At 40.9% G+C, this 24,140-nt stretch overlaps 1 protein-coding gene across 4 annotated transcripts in view; it reads right to left on the bottom strand.

Moving 5' to 3' along the window:
• The window catches only part of SLC44A5 (solute carrier family 44 member 5), a 378,746-nt gene extending 356,136 nt beyond the window's left edge, over positions 1 to 22,610 (bottom strand). For 2 of the 4 annotated variants that reach the window (XM_067726591.1, XM_067726587.1), the window contains exon 1: positions 22,317 to 22,597. Coding sequence is in view for 2 of the 4 variants with exons in the window: in XM_067726587.1 (XP_067582688.1) it covers positions 22,317 to 22,350 (34 nt within the window). In the remaining 2 variants the exon portion in view is untranslated. Of the gene's footprint in view, positions 1 to 22,316 lie in introns of all 4 variants that reach the window. The other 2 variants (XM_067726594.1, XM_067726588.1) reach the window with 2 other exon arrangements.
• Positions 22,611 to 24,140: the final 1,530 nt, after the last annotated feature.

Here is a 24,140-nt window from a genome sequence, read left to right on the forward strand (position 1 = left end):
ATTTACCAGGAAAAAGAGTTGGTTGTAATCAGGAAAGTGTTAAACATTTAGATGACTACTGAAGGCAAATCAGAATAAAGGAAAATGCCTCGAATAATCAGCTGGATTTGGGCAGAATACATAAATTTAAGTCAGAGGCTATAGGATAAGAATAAATTCTAGGTCCCTAAACAAAACTTTTAAAAGAATCTCCTTCACTCACTTCCCTACACTAATATATTCCTCTTCATCATGAATTCTAAATAGATACCCTTTTTTCATTGACCCAACGCATTTAAGAGATGTGTTTCCTACTAATGACACTTCTTGTCAAGAGTCATAAATAGCGGGTTAAGACCTAGAAATGCTTTTGAAATGACAAGATAAAAATAGTTTCTCAGTAGAGAGCGTTTGGAGAAGGCAGAATATATGAGAAAAAAATCTGAATTGACTCTATAGACTTTCCTTTAACAAAGAAAGAAGATTTTGAGAAGCCAAAATTCAATTACCTACACTAAAAAAAAAAAAAAGAGTAGTCAACCTATCTCAATCTGCCAACCAAGAGGGGGAAAAAAGGGAGGAATTCAGGGAGATTACACAAAAGGCTAGCTTTTATGATCTCAGCTCAAGGTTTTGTACAATATGCTTTTTTTATTCATTTATTTTTGGCTGCTTTGGGTCTTCATTGCTGCTAGCGGGCTTTCTCTAGTTGTGGTGAGCAGGGGCTACTCTTTGTTGCAGTGCCTGGGCTTCTCATTGGGGTGGCTTCTCTTGTTGCGGAGCACAGGCTGTAGGTGCACGGGCTTCAGTAGTTGTGGCATGCGGGCTCTAGAGCGCACGCTCAGTAGTTGTGGCGCACGGGCCCAGTTGCTCCACGGCATGTGGGATCTTCCCAGACCAGGGCTCGAACCCGTGTGCCCTGCATTGGCAGGCGGATTCTTAACCAATGCACCACTAGGGAAGCCCCCTGTACAATATGTTTTAATATTTCACCCTGTAAGGGGTGAGTGCAGCATGTATATTTTTGCATGTCTATCTTTATTGGTTGAACTATAATGTAAAAGAATCTGAAAAAGAATATGTATACATATGTAATATAATTATATATGTATATATATATAACTGAATCACTTTGCTGTACACCTAAAACAATGCAAATCAATTATACTTCATTTAAAAAAACAGTAGATAAACAATACTCTACTGCCGAACATAGCCAGGTGGAATATATTTCCCCAAATCTTTACTTTTTCTTATATTACCATTGAACTTTAGAATAAAAATAAATATTAAAAAAAAATTTTTAACAAAACAAATTTTTATTTGTTGAACATTGAAAACAATCTTTTGAGCATGTCTCTATGGTTGTACGCACATTATGTAAGCATCTATCAGTAAAACATTAAAAACAGGGAGTCTCTTATTCAGACACTTCCCAAAACAAACAAACAAACAAACAAAAAAACCCATCTATAGCATGAAGTAAAAAGACAACATTTCTAGGGTCAAAAGATGCAAATCTATGTCCCAGCTACAACACTAATATTATAAGAAGCAAAAAATAAAACAAAAAGGTGAAATCCTAAGTTAAGCTTTGAAGAACATTTACGGACAGTTGTAGGATCTATGAGCCTCGGCAGTAAGAAGCAAAATTTGCAGCATCCTGAATAGTGAATTGCCACCCTCTAAAACAGAAAAGGTGAGCTTCTCTTATGATTAGCTCTAACACTTGTGATTTGAGGGCCATATGCAAATATTTGTGTTTTCTTATGTTGTCTCAACCACACGGTGCATAGTCCTTTGTTCATGGAGAGGAAATAGACTAAGCACTAGATAACCAGGCTTATAATCAGAAAGGGCCATGACACTAACTAAAGTTAGTTCTGCTAAAGGGTTTGTAGGACCTAGAGAGAATAATGAGTTAGAACCAGCACATTTAGAACATTGCACAAAGAATTTTTTTTAATCAAAACGTGCACGATAGGATTAGTGCCTGTGGAGAGGAAAGAATCTTCCTTAGATACCTACTATCCATGATGTCCATCATGCCCAAGTACTTGTCAAAAAGTTAGAAATAGCCTAAGGCAATGAAAGTTTTTTAAACAAACGGCATTATTCAATTTTGCCCATTTAAAACCCATACAGGCCAGGGGCTTCCCTGGTGGCACAGTGGTTGAGAATCCGCCTGCTGATGCAGGCGACACAGGTTCAAGCCCTGGTCCGGGAAGATCTCACGTGCCGCGGAGCAACTAAGCCCGTGTGCCATAACTACTGAGCCTGCGTTCTAGAGCCCGCGAGCCACAACTACTGAGCCCGTGTGCCACAACTACTGAAGCCCGCACGCCTAGAGCCCGTGCTCCACAACAAGAAGAGCCACCGCAATGAGAAGCCCACGCACCACAACAAAGAGTAGCCCCCGCTCGCCGCAACTAGAGAAAGCCCGCGTGCAGCAACGAAGACCCAACACAGCCATAAATAAATAAATAAATAAATAAAATTTTTTTTTAAATCTTAAAAAAATCCCATACAGGCCAGCCCCTGAAGGCTGATGAAAACAGCCAACTTCAACACATAATGACTCCAGTGATATAATTCTTTCATTACCTAAAGAGAGTCAAGGACCATTAGCCTTAGTAGACAAAGGCTTTTTTTAAATGGCGGGAGAAATCACTTTGTTGTACACCTGAAACTAATACAACATTGTAAATCAACTATACTCCAACATAAAATTAAAATTTTTATAAATAAATAAATAGAAATGGTGGAAGATCTAGCACTTATATTACAATATATAATCAAGCTTTATAAAAAACTAAAGCTCATTGTCTAAAAACTGATCATGGAGTCTACCTGTTAAAATTGTTCCACGTTGTACCTTGGCTTTAAAGAAATGATGGAGCTAGCTAACTGAACTGGCCTACATTCAAAAGGCTTGATCTACTGGCATAAAATAATAAAAATGCCAGCTAGTTAATACCACTATTAGGACCAACGATTTAAAAGCTGCACTGTCAGCAGTGAAGAATGTAATTTCAGAATTATAATGAAAACTCTCCTATCATAAACTCATAAAAATGATATATATGGATATGGTGGTGTGGGAAATTTAGACAGTATTCCAAAAATAATATTTGAGCCCCAGTTATGTACAAAAGCATATTGAGAGCTGACAAATTATCCTTGGCCACAGCTTACTGAAAAGGCACAGAACCCCCCCAAAAGGTATAGATTTTTAAAGTTTGAAGGTATCATAAAAATGATCTAATTTAGCCTCGTTTATATAAAAAAGCATTCCTGTACAGTATTCTAAATCGTTTATAATTCAGAAAGCAGAATCTGCTTCCATCTTTTTCTTTTCCTCACAATTTATCTGTTAAAGAAACTGGAACCTTTATTATTCATTATTGCTTGAACTGGACTCAGTGACAATCAGGAAAGAGCTTCATTTTTCTCCTATCACTTCATTAAAAATTCTGTCAGGTCTCCCCTCCTCTATCATTGACAGCATCTCTTTCAGATTTCTTCTCAAAACAGTTTTGCCATCAGGTATTAAAACGTTCAGTCTCGTCTAAATCAAAGCATTAATCTTACATTCGATTTAGAGCTTTTCCCCTCCCGCCAGTTCAGGAATGACTCCTGGTGTGTGGGAAGAGGAGAAGCAATAGCAAGATATGGAGGAGGGCTCTGCTTTGTTCTTTTATGCTCCTTTCTTCCCTCCCCACCCCCATATTTGCCCTTCGCATTTCTGGATCCTGGGAAATGGCAGGTATCAAAAAACGGACGTCTTGGTCTTCCCTGGTGGCGCAGTGGTTGAGAGTCCGCCTGCCGATACAGGGGACGCGGGTTCGTGCCCCGGTCCGGGAAGATCCCACATGCCGCGGAGTGGCTGGGCCCGTGAGCCATGGCCGCTGAGCCTGCGCGTCCGGAGCCTGTGCTCCGCAACGGGAGGGGCCACAACAGTGAGAGGCCTGCGTACCGCAAAGAAAAAAAAAAAGGAAGTCTTCTTTATAATTCTCATTTGACTATTAAATGCACTCTGCATGGTGGGCTTCCAAATATTGGACCTCACAAGACGTATCTGTGGATCTGGGGGAGCCCTTCAGCAAGGTCCTATGACCTACGTGTCTCCTGCAACAGACAGTAAAGGCTTCAACTAACCAGGTGTAATCATCATTACTGGCTCTCAGGCTCTAGTAGGCAGCCCTTTTTCATAGGGTCCACGTGGTTCCCAGGAATTACAATGGAAGTGCAGCTTCACAAACTGCTGACCCATTCCTCCTTGCCCTGCTGTCAAGGGCAGCTCCGCTTAGCTTCTTCTTTTTTGTCTTCCCCAGAGGAGCAGAGGAGACGGGCTCTTATCACACTTTGCTCCAAATTATGGGGGTCCACACATTAGGTTCTCTCAAGAAAATGCTCACACTCTGCTTCCGGAGAGGCCTGAGAAAAGCCTGCTAGATTCTGACATTTTGCAAAAGCAACTGGTCCGTGGCTGAGATGCAAATTCACCATTTCATAGACAACTCTAACTTTTATAAGCAGTACTTGTGGGCTCCCCAACAATTGAGTTAAGGGTGAGGGAAGCATCTCTCTTCCTTCCCTGTAAAAGAAGACAAAGAAATGCCACATTGCTTTCTACCCCTATGAATTCCTTTCAAAGAATCTTAATCGAATCTCACCTCCCCTAAATAGACCAGAGGCAGAGGACAGTACTGGTGATCTGACCAACTTTCAGTAATTCCTGTGGGGCTGAGTCTAGCACCTCTCTTTGAAGTGTAGAAGTAATTGTCACCTAATGTCCTAAGCTTTGAGGTCTCAGATTTTAAGACAACAGGACATCTTCCGTTCCATATGTTGTTACAGATGTAAGGTGACTTTTGAATAAAGCTCTTTTAATGAGAATTTGTCTTTCTGTATTGCCATCCAACTACCCCAAAGGAGAGATCCAAAATAAAGAGCCGAAGGCCCTCACCCTAATGGCTCTGTTCCTTTAGAATGAAACTGTTCTTTTATTGAGCTTCACCTGTGGTCCAGCCTAGGTGGAAAGCCTAGGTGGAAAGGGCATAAGCAAAGGTAATTAAAAGGGTTAGGACAGCAAGAGCAGCAATATTATCCTAATTACATTCTTCCTGGTCTAAATAAATCTATCTGCTTCAGTTGCCACGCTAGCAAACTGGTCCAGGTACCAGATTACACTAGAATATAAAACCCGTATCATAGGAAAATTGGTAAATGTATTCTGAATTAGGAATGAATTAGGACACTATCAGTATATCTATTAATTAGAAAAGCTAGAGTCCTCATATTTAGAAGATGGATAATTCATTGACACTTTCTTTAAGCTTTAGGAAAATGAGATCCAACCATAGATACTACGTTAGCTTTGGTTTTTTTTACAATTTCTAAGTAAATTTAATTATCAGTAAGGTAATTAATCCTACAATGTCACATAACTAGCTTCCATGTTCTAATTCTATTCATAAATATACAGTTAAGTAATCATGAGAAAAGTTAACGTTCAGAGTCGAAAAACCTAGATCCACACTCTTGGCCCTAGGTCTTGCTGGCTGAGTAATTTTTGGCAAATCGCTTAATCTTACTCAGCCTTGGTTTCCTAATTTGTAGAACAGCAATGATAATAACATAGCAAAGTTGTATGCTTAGTAAAGGAACTGTAAATCACCTTGCAAATATTAGCTTTCTCTCTCTTTAAAAAAGCATTTTTTTCTGATAGATCCCATAAATAGAATTTAGCTGAATGATCAGGAGCACAGTCCTTGAAGTCAGACAGTCTCAGAAATCATTAAATGTCAATATGTATTTGCTGAGCAAATAATGAAATATTTGTTCAGCCTCTTCCTATGTCAGAAGCCCCAGTCATGTATGTAAAATATACAAATACTTCAGTGCTTCTCAATCACAGTACATATTAGAAACCCTGTACAGTAATTTCTGATTCAGTAGGTCTGAGACAAGACCTGAACAAATGCATTTAAGCTTCACAGGTATTTGGAAACTACCCCAGGTCTGAGAACTATATACTAAGCTCCCTCTTAGGGCTGTTATTGGGATTAAATGAGATCATGTATAAAGGTACTGAGTACATGCTTAATTCATATAAGTATGTAGATTATATCCTGCTTGTTTAAAATATTAACATATCTATTTATAAAAGTTAGTTTATAAGACCCGTTTAAGAAATAATCAATGGGGAATTCCCTGGAGGGCCAGTGTTTAGGACTTGGCACTTTCACTACCAGGCCCCAGGTTCGATCCCTGGTCGGGGAACTAAGATTTCGCAAGCCGCGTGGCGCAGCCAAATAAATAATAACAATAATAATAATCAGTGAATTATTAAAGTGGTGGTTCTCAAACTTCAGCATGATTTTAATGAGGGGTGGAAAACTTGTAAAAACAGATTGCTGGGCCCTAGCCCCATAATTTCTGATTCAGTAGGTCTGAGGCAGAGCCTAAGAATTTGCATTTCTAGCAAATTCTTAGGTGATGCTGATGATGCTGGTCCAAGGATAAAACTCCAGGAAACACTGCATTAGAAAAACATTAATCATATCTTAAAAATGATGTACATATAAAATAAAAAGAAACAATAGGCAGAAAATACAGTGTCAAAATTTTATAGTTTAGATGTCAGTGAGATTGATTTTGTTGGATGACTTGAAATATAGTCTCATATGGTTACTACTTTCTCAATGAAGCCTTAACTGACAACTTTCCCCTGGGCGGGGCGGGGGCGGGGGCAAGGGGAATGGGAAGGTATAGTCCTATTGCACCTTATATTGAGTTGAGATGTATCACTGCACTTAACAGTTTTGTATGGAAATGAACTGGTAAGGCATTACTTCCTCCCTTTAGTAGAAAGTAAGCTACACGAAGTTAGAGATCAAGACTTACTTATCTGTGTACCCACAGAGCCTAGCACAGTGCTGGCAGACATTCAACAAAATGGTCAAAAACTCAGTTTGGAATAAATTTTTTTTTTTTTTTTAACTCTCATTGTAATTCCATGGACTTTCATGGGAAAGTCTAGAGGTATATAGACAACCATCTCCTTTTCACCTCTCTTTCATCAGAGCAGTGGTTCTCAAAAAGGGGGAGGAAGTACCTCCAGACGATGTTTGGCTATGTTAGGAGATATTTTTGTCTACCACAACTGGAGAAAATCCTACTATCCTTTAGTGGGTAGGGTTCAGGATGCTGCTAAACGTCCTACAGTGCTCAGGACAACCTCCATAACAAAGAATTATCCAGCCCAAAATGTCAAAAGTGACTACATTGAGAAACTCAGCATTAGAGAAATCCAAGTGAGCTGATTAGGCAGGGGTCCTAAATTCTCCCACCACCCTCCTAAACAAAAGTTTGGCCTTAAACCAAAGAAAGAGTATCAATAGCAACAATCTACAAGGAGATAACTGTTTCACAGACAGCATTTTGCAACCTAGGGCTCAAGGTCACTCAGCTAGTTAGAGAGATTAGAAATAACACACAGTCTCACTCTGAGCCACTCTTGAAGACCTTCTTGACTCTGGGCCAGCCGATCCATTATCAAATCTGAACCTCACCAGTAGCTATTCACCACTGATTGCTCCTGATAGCTCACTTTCTGTGCCTACACAACATTGCCTGTGTCAGGATAACTCTCTCCTTCAGATATTGTTTTGATAATAATTTAACTTATTTTTATCATTTTCCTTCATTCAGTTATGTGGCTCAGCTCTTCTTTTTCAGACTAGGCCTGTTTAAATATTAATTCTAATCTTGGTTAGAAATATTTTGCAAAATAACATGATGGGAAGATAATGAAGCAGCATCCTTAACAGTTGGGAGCAAGAAAAATAAACAGCTGTGACCTTCCTCTTCTTTTTAAACGAGGCCTGAATGTCATCCCAAAGGCTGCTCGTGGAACAACCATCTGCAATCAGCACAAACTCTTGGTGTTTTTACTGCCTCGGGCACTCCCAGATTTCCCTGTCCCTACCCACTCTCTTTTCTGCTACCTTGCTACTGAATGCATGTTGACCAATATAGCAGAATAATTGATTTCAGGCACGCCAACGTGGGAAACAGAAGGTAAACCTGGTCAGCTGTAGATACAAATGCGGCAGAGAAAAAGAAGTGTGAGAAAACAGAGGCTGACCTGGGGGCAAGCTTGATGCTGAGGGTAATTTACTGGGTAGAGTGAGCACCTTTGCTGTAAGAAAAAGCTAGCTTTGACTATGCTTCTAACTTTCAGTAGTTCTCAGTTCCAGAAAAGGGAAAGTAGGAGAAAGAAGGAAGGGAGGGAGGGAAGGAAGGAGAGAGGAAGGAAGGAAGGAGAGTGTGAAGAAGGAAAAGGGAAAGGGGAATGAAATGAGCATTTATTCAGTAACTACTACACAAACATGATGCTATATACTTTGCCATTTGTTATGTTATTTAATCCTCGCAGTAGTCCTGTAAGGTACTTACTTATAAGGTAAGATATTGTCTCTGTTTTTCAGATAAGGAAAGTGAAGTTCAAAAAGGTTAAGTAACCTGCCCAAGATCACAGAGCTGGCATTTGAACACATATTTCTGGCCTCAAAGTCCAGAAGAAAAGAAAGGGGGTAGGTTCTGGGAAGATATTGTTAAAAATGTTAAGAATATTCATGTTGCGAACATGTGACCAGGCATGATAGGAAACTGAATTGAGATATGAGGTTGTACTTTCTACAGTAGGATATCCAATCCCTATACCTACTCCATAATGTTTCCTTTTTATAAAATATTTATTCATTAACTTCCTCAACAAATAATTGTGGAGCACTAAGTGCGAGCAAGGCATTGTGCTAATCGCCATCAAAGGTACACCTGTGAACAAGGCATGATCGTTACTGTCTAGTGGGAAAGAAAGACATATATACGTGCAATTAAAATATAGCCTGATAAATGCTATAACAAGTGAAACCCCAAGGAGGTATAAGAACATGTAAGTACTGACAAGGAGGACTGTCAGACACAGTTTCAAGTTGAGACTCAAGGCGTAAGTAAGAAAAATTAAAGCACTTTCTTCTATTAACACTAAGTTTGAAAGAACTGCACATGTGTGCACACACATACCACTCACACTCAAAACAATACTCTAATTCCAGGTCATAAATGGAAGACCTCTGTTGCTCCATCTGCCATGCCATCCATAGAAAATAGAGCCAATTTCAGAGCATGTGTTGAAAAGCAACATCGGACTAAAAGCCAGATCCGAATTTCAATCCAAGCTTGCCCAATTTCTGGCTGTGTAACTGTGGAAAAGTAATTTAACCTCTCTGAGCCTAAGTTTACTCATCTGCAAAAGGAATTAAGCTAAACCATTTCTAAAGTCTCTCCCACTTCTAACATATATAACACAGAGCTTTAACTCATAGTTTTAACTCTAATGACTTCTAACTACATATCACAGCTTGCTAATCAGAAATTGGTTGGAAACTATTCAATATCTCAGCATTTTAGACTTTTATAAGGATGACTATTTCAAGTTACATTATTTTTTTTAAACTGAACCCCAGTTGCACAAATTTCACAATCAATGCGAAAGGTAAGAAAAACTGACATCACAGATGGAAATATCAGCTTTTGAGAAATTGAAATAAAATAAAGTTCCAAAAGGGGAAAAAAACAACATGTTTAAATACGGCATTAGAGTCTTCTAAACCATATCCAAATGTCATTATTGTCTCCAAACGAAAAGACATGTTAAAAGATAGAATTTTTCTCATCTTGTAGCATAATACCTGACTGCCCAGGGTAGAAAAATAATAGGACTAAAGGTTAGAAAAGCTGAACTTCAGTCTTAATAGTATTTCATTCATAGGTCAATCTTTTAAAAGTGTCCATAGGTCAAATGTAAAATGACATTCAGAATTATAATGAAATGGGAGTTCCCTGGTGGTCTAGTGGTTAGGATCCGGCACTTTCACTGCCCTGGTCTGGGTTCAATCCCTGGTGGGGGAACTGAGATCCCGCAAGCTGCTCAGCACAGCCAAAATACTATAATGAAATGATCAAGTGATATGTAAACTGACAGTAAGCAACAAAGACTCTATGCTTCCTCATCTTTAGAAATGAGAAAAATTACATCTGCAAACCTTCCCTACCTCTTGAAGATTACTGAGTTAACAATTATAAAGGTTCTATACCTTGGAAGAAAGTTGTAATGCAACAGAAACAGGTAGAGGGACTGTGGTACCTTTTTCTTTTAAATCATTTTAGTAAAAAAGATGATTAAACTCACAATTTTAATAATAACCTAACAAGTTGGTTTTTCAAGGTATAATATTTGGCCCCAAATTTCAGTGAAACATATAAAGTGAACACAAATATATAAATTCATTTGCTAATCCTTACAATTATATTTGATATTAAATATCAGCAGTTTTTAATAAAATCATCTTTAATAAATTACTTTTTGTTAAACAAGACTCACCCAAAATCAGAAAATACTTATAACAAAGGAAGGAAGGGAGGGAGGGAAGAAGGGAGGGAGGAAAGAGAAAATATCTTTCCAGGTATATAATTCTAGAGTAATGAGATTTAAAGATTCTGAATGTATAAAAGTCATTTATTAGGAACTAACTAAAGACTATTTCTAGGTGAGAGTGATGTATCCTCTAGAAAAGACCCTGCCTAAGGGCAGCCTTTCAAACTTTATTCACCACCCATCCCATTGTCTATATTTTTCAATCACAATTTTCCTGTCCAAGCATACCAGATGTCAATATTTCAAAAGCATCTCAAAGGCTCTGACCCATAAGTTACTTATTCCCTGTGGATCATGGAACCAACTTGTTTCTATAATAAAATACATTCAATGAGTTGAGCCTTTCCCTACTTGAAATTTTGAAGTAAGACAAACAGTAATAGTCAATTCCTGATTATCCAGAAATATATTCATGTTATAGATTACTAAGATATGGTCTGGGGATTCTTCCTACTACAGGAAGAAGCAATACCTGCTCTAAGCTGTATCTATGGGTTTCAGTTCAGGGGGGCGCACCAGTACTCTCTTCTACTCATGTGCATAATTTTAGAAGAACTGCATCTTCAATTTCACCCATATATTCATTTGACAAATTATTATTGAACACTTACTAAGTGCTAGGCACCAAGAGAAAGATTTAGTAGTCTCTACTTTCAAGATGTTTACAGCTTAATTTCATATTCATGTGAAAAATTATAGACCTTAGGATTTCCAGTTAAAGGAAGATAATTTAGTATCACTTCGGTACCTTTTTTCTTAGAACTCGAGCAACTATTACATATCTGACCCGAGATTTAACTTTATAGATAACTTTCTGAGAGTTTATAATATTATTACAAGACAGTACTATTATGAGTTACAGCAAACCTCAAATCTTCTAATATCCAATCAGTACAAGTCCCTGGATGTACTAGTAACAAATTTACTTTCTCTTTCATGGGCCACACTTAACTTTTAGACTCAGATGCTACTGAGGCTCTTTAACATAAAGAGATAGTTCAACACAGTAAACATATACACACAAATGCTCATTAGACCATTATATTTGCAAAGAAAACCTAGAAAATTCAGTCAATTATGCTAGTTATATTAAAGCAATGCAATTAAATATTATCAAACATTAAAATTATAGAGAATGAATAAAAATATAGAGAAATATATATGCTTGATTCATTCAATAATATATTCATTTATACTAGACATTTTGGATTAAAGGATAAATATCACACAATCAGGACCCTTAAGACGCTCATAGCCTAGTGGTAGGTATCTATGAAGAGACCTATAGGACAGGACAACAATAGGCACATGGCAAACCCCTCCTTGCCTCAATCCCATAAAACCCAGGTCCAACTCCAGACACATGACAACCTACACAGAGCCAGGTTTGATCCAGGAAAATTAATCCAGGATGCAGAAAGACTGGAAGCAGTCCTAAGAAAAAACAGAAAGTTTCTAGCAGACTGGCTTGGGCATCGGGCACTGTTCTCTCAGGCAAGAAGCATAGACTGGCTGTCCTAAAGCTGAACTATAATTCACCAGAACAGTGGGAGGCGGAGTAAACTACAGTGATACTTTGACCCTGGGATGTTAAGCCACTGACTGATTTCCTGTCAGGCTTTTCGCTCCTTTTGCTTCAGGGCAATGGTAAGACTAAAGACCCACAGGAGGACTGAGAAACGAGATGGACAAGTAAACTCAACATTTTAAATCAATATAGGGGCACTAATAGATGTATGTTGAAGATGTAACGGGAGCATCAAAGAGGAAGAGCTTAACTGTGCTCGTAGGGAGTGTCAGAGGGGAAGATGGTGATGAAAGTTTGAAAAAGAAAGTAGGGACATTTGTGCTGAGGTTTGAAGGATAAAAAGGAATTTTCAGCACTACACACACACACACACACACACACACAGCATCACAAAGGCAGAGGAGCATAAAAGAATGTGTGTGGTCCCTAGTATCAGAATGGTAGGGTCATTAAGTTTAGGACGGATGTGAGAAGGGGTGAGAGATAAAGCAGGAAGGGTAACCATGGGTCAGATCCTAGAGAGTCTGGTACACCTTGCTATGGAATTTTGATTTTTATCCTGGGTAGAGTTAATGGAAAGCCATTACTTTATTTTAGGACTGTGAAATGATCAGATTCGCCTGTCGGGAGTATCATATTTGCAACAGTGTGAAAAATAAATTAGAGGTGATTTAGGCCTAACTCAAAGAGACCCTTTAGTGTATAGGTGGTTCTAATCCATACTAGACATGATGAGCGCTGAATTATATCTGTGGCAGTGGAGGTAAAGATTAGGATCAATATTAATGACCAACTTATTCAGGGTTGAGCAGAGGCCTGTAAAAGAGAGTCAAGGATAACTCCAGATTCTCCGCTTGTGCAACAGGTGGATAAAGGTGACGTTAAATAAAATCTCAACTATGGAAAATTACATATGAACAAAAAGTAGTGGTAACCTGCAAATGAGAAGTTGGGTTAGGAAAATAGGATCCTTCGTTTCAATGTTCTATTGTATGTTTAAAAAAAAGAACGATTGGGGCTACATCTAGGTTTAAATGCACGCTCTGCAAATTACTAGTTTATAACTTTGAGTAGATTATTTAAGTTCTATAAATTTAGTCTTAGACTATATTAATTTGTTTACAATTCATCTTGTTTCAAAGAAGATTTAAAGTAGTTTATAAAACTACATACAATTCAACAAAACAAAGTGTATAAAGAGAGACAATGAGAGGAAAGAAGAATAAGGCTATGAAAAACAAAATTAATCCACAGATGCATAACTTATGATCCCATAGTCTTATGCAAGAAGTGGGCTCATTCCAATTTTGAGCTTCCTAACTGTCTACCCATATGGGAAACTCAGTGAGTTTCATGACTTACTCTGTCTATTGTTAGCTAGTGACATTTCAGAGAAACATCTTCATCAGGTACTCATAATGCAGATACGTCATAAAATAGTGATCAGCATGACAAATAACATCCTTGAACTTAATATGATGTCAAGTTTCTCAATGCCAGTCAGCGTTAGACAGCCAAACACAAATCAGCAAAAGCACTTCTACGTGGCCAAAATAACGACCTAGATAAAGAGCTATCTCACGATAGCTTTTTCTTGATTACAAGAAAAATTTTAGCATATCTAAAGGAATGAAAAGACTACGTGTTTATTTAGGAAATCCCTCATAAAGAGCACCCCGCCTAAAGTTACTCAAGGACACAATCTAACCTCCTTCCCACCCCAATGGTCTTCTTGAGGATTCCTGAGCCACGGGTTTGCCAGTAGCAGTTCTCAAGGTTCTTCAGCCTCAATACAGACAAAAAACCCAGTTTTCAGAAATACAAGATGCAGCATAAAACAACACTAAATAGGACCAACTGAATGAAAGGAAGTCTAGATTCATGAATGTTCTAAATATTCAAAAGATATTCCAGTCCTTTAATACAATATAAGCAATGAGCTAAAAAATATTACCATTAGAATTCCTCAAAGCCTTGTTTTAGTTAGTTATTTTTAATTAATATACTTTTCTACCATTTAATGCTGCCAAAAACTTGAAAATGGTTTGTTTACCAAATAGTTTAAATAAGTTACATGCCTCTCTTGACCCATATAAACTTATGTATAATCTATTAATTTGCTTATTCTTCATCATACTTAAGGCATTGATTCAGAATCAGGCAGTGAGAATTTACAGAGGTTAAAACATAATCAATCTTGACCTTAGAATTAGGCATGTGAAGCCTGTCTTTTTGTCTTTGTGTTGTTCCTATAGATGACTAAATAAAGTTTATGTGTGATAAGTGTGATAATTATTCAATGCAGAATTACCATAAAGTTTTACAAAGTATACCTTTTAATGTAAGACTTTCTTAATGGTTAACAAGAATAAGGGAAGGGATGGATTCCAATTCTATTCTTTATAACGTCAAGTCTGTCCTACCTCACATAGCTAAGATATCCCTGGACACATTTATTTATGACCAAAGATTCTTTTAAACAACATAATGGTTCTTGTTTAGTCACAGATATTCTTTCACTACAGTAAAGGTGTTAAATCAGCAGAATCAATGTCACTGCCATGGGAAGAGAATGTGATGACATTTTTGTGCAGCCAAACAAAATAAGTGTGAATAAGAGGATGAGAACAGTGGCTAAAAAGAAAAAAAGAGCTTAACTCAAAGTGAAAGATACTGTTAATACCAGAATTTGTGAAGTATGAATGTCTATTAAGCAGCTTTTGCAGTTTTTGCTCATTCTATAACTCGATATTTTTAAACTAATACTTACAAAATGTATATAATCATAGGCTAATTTGAAAATGACTTTTGAAGTTTTTTGTAGGGCAAACCTAGAGTGACAATACATTTTTTATAAAATTTTAATGTCAATTTAAAAATCTTATTTTTGTCTCTGGATTTGGACAGTGAAACACAATCCAGTGAACTACAAAATGTACATAAAAAACCTGTCCTTCAAGTTTTTTAAATACATAAATTTTGAATTGCTTTTTATAAAACTGGATTTAAAATTTTTCACCCTACAGGAAAATTGTCACTCAACAAGTACTTAGGACCACTCCTGACTTTGTTCGGAGTCTTGTCAGGTAACACACACCTTGACAGTAGAGCTATTAAGAGTGCAGCTCTCCTCTGAAGTCCTAATGGCCAAGAGAAGCCACAGAAAAGATGGCTGGGAGGCCACCCATCCTTTCTCATTAAAGAGCCAGAGCATAACAAATCATCCTATTCTTGATCTTTTCTTTCACAAAATTGTCAGACAGATGCAGAATAGGAATCAGCAAAGTGACATTGTGGTTCGTCAATTGAACTAGGGATTTTTTACCATGACTTTAATGTGCCTCTAATGTCATGTTGCCCTCATGGGAAACAACCCAAGTTTATAAACACAGGAACATACGATGAGAACCAACAGAAGGGAGGAGAAGGGAGTGGGGAGAGAAAGCAAAGGCAAACAAAGGAACTGTCTTTATTTTGAACCCTAATTATTTGTTAGAAAGCTGTGCCTTGTCTAGACGTAGAACAATGGGATAGATAAAGCAGCCTCTTTTGGGTTCCTTTTTCAGAAGTAGCTTCCTAGCTTCTCTCTGGAAGAATAAAAAAATGATGGGGCTAGCCCAGAATTTCTCAACCTTGGCACTATTGACAATTTGAACCAGATAATTCTTTGTTGTGTGGGCCATCCTGAACACTATAGAATGTTTAGCAGCACCCTCTAGAAACCAATAGCATCACCCCAGTAATGACAATCAAAAATGTCTTCAGACACTGCAAAATTGCCTCTGGTCAAGAACCACTAGGCCAGCCCCTACACAAAATATTTTAAACTTTTCTTTAGTCCCTTCTGAGCTTTCTAGCTGACAGAATGGACTGCTATAGTCAGCAACATGATGACTGGCAAAATTTCCTCTCGTGGGAACTTTCTCCTATTGTGGTATATTTTATTAAATATTTTGTCAGGAAATCCATTAAAGAGAATATATTTAGAGAAATAAAGACAAAAAAGAAACATCTTATAACTAAGTGACTTAAAATCATTGTACACTAATTCCTCCTTACCTCCCCAGGAAACTGTTCTAGAAAGCAGCCAAAATCTAAAATAGTGAAAGAGAGGTTAAAGACCACCTCACGAAGCAAATGGTGACCAAAAACAAGGAACGAAAACTGCGTTTATTTTTCCCATCTTAAGAAAAATTTTTTTTTCAATGACTACGCCTGCTCGCAGCCACAGCACCATCACTTTGCTCCCTTTGGGAAAAAAACCCTCAAAAGAGTTGACTCTGCTGTCTCTAATTCTCCTCCTCCCATTCTCTTTAACCTATTCCAACTGCCCTTGTCAAGGTCTTCAGCAATCTGAAGGCTTAGCTGGGTTAGAGGGTCTGTTTCTAAGGTAGATCACACACAAGGCTGGCAAGCTGAAGCTGGCTCTTAGCGGGAGGCCTCAGCTCCTTCCCACATGGGCCTCTCCACAGGAATGCTTGAGTGTTTTACCAAAAGTAAGCAATATAAGAAAGCACCAGATATACAAGAGCAAGGCAGAAGCCACAATGCCTTTACATACAACATAGCCTTCCACCATACTCTACAGGTCACACAGGTCAGCCCCAGTTCAGTGTGGGAGGGGAGTATGTAAGGGTGTGAACACCAGTAGGCAAAGAACATTGAAGCCATCTTAAAGGCAGGCTACCACAGCAGTCAAATGGCTTACCATGTGAACGGCAAAATAATTTGAATCTACCTCAGAGGTGACCCAGATGCATGTTTTCCCACTTACACCACTTCAAAAAATGAGAACATTTGTTCACCTTGTCTTGCCTCCCCATCTCTAGAAAGTCCTAAAACCTCTGTACAATATCATCTTAGCATCTGTGAGCAGCTAGCCTACTTTTTGTTAGCAATGTATTTCTAATTTTAAAAGTGGATCACAAACAATAAAGTTGTGACACTTCTGAGGAAAGTATATCATCCTCTTGATTCAGCAGGAAAAAAAAGTTTATCTACCTTTCCACAGTAGACTTGACAGACCTTGAGGAAAGTGAACAGATATTAAAATGCTGAATGTAGGCAAAGGGGAGACAGTCATGGGGCTTGGTTATGCCTTTATCCACAGTACATAATTTATTCTTAGACCTCAAGAAAGTACCTAATGTCTTTGTGTCTCAGTTTCCTTATATGTAAAATGCAGATATGATCACGCTCACATGTATAGTGAAATCTGAATATAAATTGGGAACTGAGCTCTAGTTTAAATATATATCAAGATATGTCTATATATGTGTCTCTCTCTACATATATGTCTATATATATAGACATATCTTGACTTATATATAATATATATTACAAATAATAAACTTGACCAAATTCCTTAGATATAGACTATTCATATTTCGCAGCATCACTCACCTCTTCCTATAGCATTGCTCCACAAACTCTATAAACATTGAGCCTTCCTTCTAACATACTATGACTCTCAGTGCTATGAAAAAACTCTGATGTCATAAACACACTGTGTTACAGTATCACTAAGGACCAGATCCATTTTTAGTCACATAATCCCTGAAGTACTACCATTCTTGCTAGCCTCAACAGAGTCCCTTGGAGTACAAAGAAGGAGGGGGAGGGGACTATACAAAGTCCTGAAGCTACAAAAATTCTTAATATATTTTTTATTATTAATCGCTGGCAAAGAAGTAGACAGTTTGGAGGTGGGAGAGGCAGTGGAGGGCTTTAAAATTATTATTTACATCTCCCCTAAATATCATGGCACCTAGGCACAAATGCTTAGGGGGCAGAAAATCAGCCCACAGACCACATTTCGCCCCCTGCCAACAACTCCACAGCAAGATAGAAATTCAAGAGTGTAATTTGCCTGCTAACTAGATGTCAAGCAGCTACCTCCGACAAATGGCAGTTTTTATCATTAAATTTTTTCATGCGTTTTCATCTGTGAGGTTTATAATCCATAAGAACAAGCTAATAATGAATGAGTAAAATCAAAGAGATCTTTTAAGAGCCTGTGTGCTTTTATTGTTATAAATGCTTCACAAGTAAAAATCAGTCAAAAGCATAAAGGTACCCTGATTTGAACTTCCTTTGTGTTTGAATTAGTGTTTCTCTTAGAACACTCTCACATCAGGCTTCCGCTTCTCTTGGCAAAACCACGAATTGGCTGATGTTGTCTTACAGGCTTTCTCACATCCCCTTTCCCAGCATCACTCCTCTTTCATGGACCCCTTTCCGTTACCTAGGAGCCCCTCATGCTGCCTTCCACATTCCGCCTACTGCACAGTAATGTTCCAGACTCTTTATACTCCTCCCTTCTACCATTACAATATGTTTTTCCTAAGATTTGCTTGCTTTGAGAGGCTTGCTGGCAGGGGGAATGGGGAGGATGACTACCCTAATAATCTTTACTAAAATGCTGAATTAGTCCTCATTCTCTTTAGAATTGTTTTCTTAAGCAGAGATTCCTAGAAATGCTATCAACATCCCAGCCCAAAATATTGCAGGCATTTTGGTGGATAATATGAGGGAATGCTTCAATATAACTAGACCTTTTAGAAAAATGAAGTCCATTAGGTAGCTTTACTTGGCCTAGGGAGCTGACGTAGGAAAGCTGCTCTCCCTGAAATCATCCTCAAGGATAGGAATGTAACCCTAAACATCTAATGAGTATCCAATTGGCTTCTCACTGAACTTAAAATAAAATCTATACTCCTGTTTAGGGCCAGAAAAAACCCTGGCCTCTCCCTACCCGTCTCTACCTCACCCACTACACTCCAGCCTAACTGGCCATCCTTCTGTATTTGAACATGCCAAACTGCAACCTCCTTCCTGCCTTAAGGCCTGCAGTGCTATCTTCCAGTACTTGGCATGCAAATTACTCTTCATCACTTGGTTCCCAACTAAAATGTCATCTCTTCAGACAACCTAAAGTAACCTCACACTTTCTAGCATATCATCCTGTTTTATTTTATTCATGACATTAATCACTGTGAAATTTTCTTATTTATGTATTTGTTTACCTGGCCTTTCCAGCCCCCTCTTTCAATGTCCCCTTCATTGTCTATCATGTTCATCACTGCATCCCTAATATTTTGCACAGAACCTAGTACATATTCAGTGGCCAATAAATATTGCTGAATGAATGCATGAATAGATGAATCCAAGCATAACTTAACCTTTAAACTTAAGTAATTGAGTGAGAAATCCTTGTTGGACTAATACTGGAAGTCGGGGGGGCGGGGGTGTTAATAGCACTATAACCAATGTAACTAACTTGTGTTTCTATAACATTTATTGATAATGGACTACAGCATTTCTTTTCATTAAAACATTATAAATATTGGATTGATAAATATTCTATTTGCCTTTTCGAAAAGCTGTCCTTTAATGAGGTGTCATAAATGAAAGCTAGTATCCCTTGAGAAATACTGCCAACTCATCTTATTCTTCTGTCAATGTTAAGAAACTGCATTTCCCTTTGGCCAATTTTTAGCTGTTCTAGATATGTAGGATCTATTGTTAGGATTTCAGAAGCCAATGAGCAACTTGCCTGTCACGGGGTCTAACAAATGATCTCTCCCCGCATGCAATGTAGCTAAGCAGAGAAACAACTCTCATAAAAGGATAACCAACACAGGCTGGAATGTTGCTAAACCTATAGTTTATTATAGAGCAAAGTTCACCCCAGCCCACCAAAGAAAAACAAAACAAACAAACAAAAAACCCCCGAACACTTAGCAATTTTGTTTTCTACCAGGCAGTCCCAGATTAGTCGGTTGTAGCTTAGAAGCAGGCGTCTGAGAGCAGTTCAGCAAGGCTGCAGTTGGATGCTTTTGTAGAGCTCTCCTCTTAAAAGGTAAAATTGAGACAAGTTAATGGCTTCCAACTTCCTGGGCTTGCTTTTGTTATCTATAAACTATCACAGTTAATTGTGCTTTGCTAAAGGGAAACTCCAAGGATTTTTTTAAAGGTATCTTTCCGTCTAAGAAATATTAAGTAATCTGGTTAAAAAAAGAAAGAAACTCAACATTAGTCGAGAGAGAAAAAAACATAAGTCATTAAGCACCAAATAACATTACTTTTAAGTAAAACACGTAGTATGAGAAAACTTTATTTTTAAAGAACTACAATAAAATTTCTCGAGACCCCATTTCCTAGGAAAGCTTGATTATTAATTCCTCCAGAAGAACTCTTAACACTTAAATGACAAAACTCTATTAATTGCTGTTCTTCAATTATTTCACTGTCAAGTTAAGTTTAAGAAAATACACACAATCCTGTCCTGGCTTACAAATCAAAAACTTCTTAGTGTTTTTTTGGGGGGTGGTGTGGTTAGTAATGAGATATGTTTCATCAAACTGTTATACTAGTTCACGTCTCATTAATTTGGTCTCGTTTGTATCTTTTGGCACTTCTACCAAGATTAATCTCAGGTTAAGAATGTCTCAGGTAGCATGTACTGTAAAACTGTAAAATTTTTTTCCACTCTTCACGGACGATTTACAATCTGCAAGGTTTGGGGTGGGTATGTAATGTCTTTCTGCCAATGGACAGCCACATCAGCAGTGCTGAAAACCAATCCTCCTGTTTCATTCATGGTGCCATATGGTTCCATAAAAAAGGAGCGAACCAAAAGTGCAGCTAATGCACCCTGTCAATCTGGATTCACACTGATTCTTTGACATTATGATAAGGAAACTGTTGGTAGATGAATATATTCTCTCATTCTTTCTTTAGTCGTCTACCACTATAAACATGTACTAATTCATTGGGAGAGAAAAAATCAGGCTTAAGGCCTCTTCTATTTTACAGGAGATGTATTATTTTTAAGGAAATAAATTGTAATAAAATTATTATACATATATTATAGTTTCTAGCAGAAAATCCCGGGTGATTCGTAGTAACATCTTCCAAAAGATTGAGGATCATGGTTTGAAACCCTTTTCAATAGGTGATCTGAGTACTCCGGGGCAATGAAAAAGCAAGCTGAAGCACCAAGATAAAGTTGTGTCCCCCTAGTGACCTCTAGAGTGGAGCTAAGCTCCCACAAGCAAGACTTCGGGAAAAAAGGAAGAAGCAAGCCAAAGCCTGGCGCGCTCTGTAAACCAAGACGATATTTTCAATAGTACACCCCCTCGGATCTCAGAGTATGGTCCTATTTTATATAACCTCAAGGCGCAATAAATCTTCGCCTCTCGGGCCATGAGGCCCATTGGGTCGAAATCCAACTTCAAACGCCGCTCATTCCTCCTCCCCACCAAGCTCAGGTCCAGTTCCCCGGCACAGCCTTTCTCACCGCGCATGGTGTCGAGCTGGCTTCCACCTCTCTGCAGTGCTGCAAACAGCCTCTCGGCCACTGCTGGCTCCCCAGCTGGAGAGCCGAAGAGCTAGGAAGCCGGCGAGCGTCGACCTCTGCGAGTCCGCGCTGCGACCGCCGGCGGCCGCTGCACCTGCTCCCCGCGCGCCGCGCTGCGCTACGCGAGTCCTGGGGACGGCCGCACCCCCCGCCCCCCCCGACGCCGCCCAGGAGGCTCCCTCCCGAGTCCAGCTCCCGACAACGCCGCGACGCCTTAAGTCACCCCAGCAACAAGCTCTTCCTCGTTCTCCCTGCCAGCGCCTCTCCCGCCCCCCGCCCCGGAACTTTCCAACTTTAGAAGCCCTGGTTCCAAAGGAGCAACAGGGGCCCTGCTCAGCATGAGTCACTGCCCGCCTCGACAGGTTGGGAAGGGGGAAGTAGCCTGCGGGGACCCAGCCCGTAGCGAGTCTCCTTGACCATTGGGGAAAAGGAGAGCCAGACAGCTCCTCTCTCCTCCTGAGGATGGAGGTTGGGAAAATGGATGCAGAACTTGTCACCCTGGGATGAAAGGACGGAGGGTGGAAGGAAGGAATAGCAGAGACCATGAAAAACTAACTCTCTCTCTACACACACACACACACACACACGGCCAGATTCCGAAAAGGTTAAGACCTTAGGAGCCGAGAGTCGCCTCTCTCCCCACTGCCCTGAGGGAGTAAGGTGCAACAGATACCCAAGCTTGTGGAGTAGGAAAGCGGTGGGGTGAGAGAGTCTTCTGGTTTCCCCGGGTTACAGAAAGGGGACAAACTCCTATCGGAGTCTCCCCGGAGGCAAAGGGAGGTGCAGCAGTGTTGAGGTCTCCCCACCTCCCGGAGAAGGAAAACTCTTCCCCAGCAGGCAGCTTTTCACTTGGCCGAGCCTGAGTGTAAACAGGCCAGCCAGAGGAGCGGACCGCGGGTGGGAGGTGGGATGGGGCGAGGCGAGGATGGAGCAGAACTCACCCTTAATGCTGGGGGGCTTTCTCTTCTTGGCCATCTTCTGCCCCCTCCCCTCCCCCGGAGCCTTTCCTCCTGCTGCCGCCCAGCTCCGGGAGCCGGCGCCGTGGCTTCCAGGCGAGCTCTCGCCGCGGCTCTCAGATCAGCAAGCTCTTTGTTGCTGTGATGGCATCTGCGAGGCGGCGGCGGCGGCGGCCCGGCTGCGCTCTCGGCTCGGCTCGGCTCGTCTGGGGCCGGCGCCGCCGCCCCTCTGCTCTCTGCCGCGCCGCGCTGCGAGGCTCGCGCTCGCGCTGCTGCGGCCGCTGTGGCGGCGGCAGCGGCGGCTGTGGATGCTGCTGTGCTGCCCCTGCTGCTGGAGGGGGGCAGCGCTGGGCTCCCCGAGTGCCCGCCCAGCGCTGACCTCCCTCTTTCCTGCACCCTCCCTCCCCCACTCCCTACCCCGGGTGTCCCGTCTGAGCCGCCAGCTCCAATCCAACCAGTGACGGCGCTGTCATCCGGCAGCCGCTGCTGGGGAAGGCGGCTGTGGCGGCAGCGGGGGGCTGCTGGAGGAAGTGGGGGACCCGCAGCCATCTGCGGTCCGGGAGGAGAAAGCCAGGCAGCCCGACTCTTAACGGCGCCCGCGTTCTGCCTGCCTCCAGGCCAGGCCTCCGAAGCCCCCGCCCCCACCCCCACCCCCACCCCCACCCCCACCCCCGGCGGCAGGGCGCGCTGTGGGCGGCTGCGTGGGCCGGCGAAAGACACCGGTCTCCGTAAGCCAACGAGAACTCAGGCCAACTGCAGGAGTGCCGTCGCCCGCACTCGCGACCCGGCCCCGCCGCCGTCCTCCGCTCAAAGCTGGTCTCGTGCGCCGAGCCCGAATTCCAAGCGGGCGATAAGCCCCGGGACGCGCCGATGCCTCTGCCCCTCCGGAACCGAGAAGGGAAGAGGGAAACTGGTAGAGAGGAGAGAAATTAAGTTCCACAGGCAGCCCAGCGATAGTCACCTGGAAGAATGACCTAGTTCAGGCCCTAAACCTCTTATTTATTTATTTATTTTATTCATTTATTTGTGGCTGCAATTGGGTCTTGGTTGCTGCACGTGGGCTTTCTCTGGTTGTGGCGATTGGGGGGGGTGGGGGGGCACTCTTGGCTGCGGTGCTCGCGCTTCTCATTGCGGTGGCTTCTCTTGTTGCCAAGCACAGGCCCTACAGTGTGAGGGCTTCAGTAGTTGTGGCTCGCGGGCTCCAGAGCGCAGGCTCAGTAAGCTGTGGCGCTGGGGCTTAGTTGCTCCGCGGCATGTGGGATCCTCCCAGACTAGGGATCGAACGCGTGTCCCCTGCACTGGCAGGCGGACTTTTAACCACTGTGCTACCAGGGAAGTCCCAGGCCCTAAACCTCTTAATAGAGAAGACTCAGGACAGGTCCCTTGGGGCTGTGGAAAAACAGGAAAGAAAGTTCAAGTCGGAGGAATTAGGAGGGGGAGGAGTGACTTCTTGGCCTCCCGTAGAAACTTTTGTTCCAGTGGCCGCGTTCTTTCTTGCTCTGATTGTGAGTTTGGAAAGTTTTCATTATCCGGGAGGAGCTGTCCTCCTCTAGCGTGCTGATCAGAGAAAGAATCTCACCAGTGTCCCAGGACAGCAAGGTCATGCAAAAGTTTGACCCGTCTGAGAATGTAAAGGTAGTAACCGGGCTTTAAAAGAAAGGCGGAAGGGGTAGTGTGGGGAGGAGGTTACCAGTATGTATGCGGGAAGGTGCCAATTGATTTTTTTTCTTTACAGGAGCTGAGATTTCCCCAAAACCCGCTTTCTAATTCACAGCGATCTTATCAACACGTCTCCTTTCCTCCGCCTAC

The sequence above is a fragment of the Pseudorca crassidens genome, chromosome 2 (genome assembly GCF_039906515.1).
Source record: "Pseudorca crassidens isolate mPseCra1 chromosome 2, mPseCra1.hap1, whole genome shotgun sequence".
NCBI lineage: Eukaryota > Metazoa > Chordata > Mammalia > Artiodactyla > Delphinidae > Pseudorca > Pseudorca crassidens.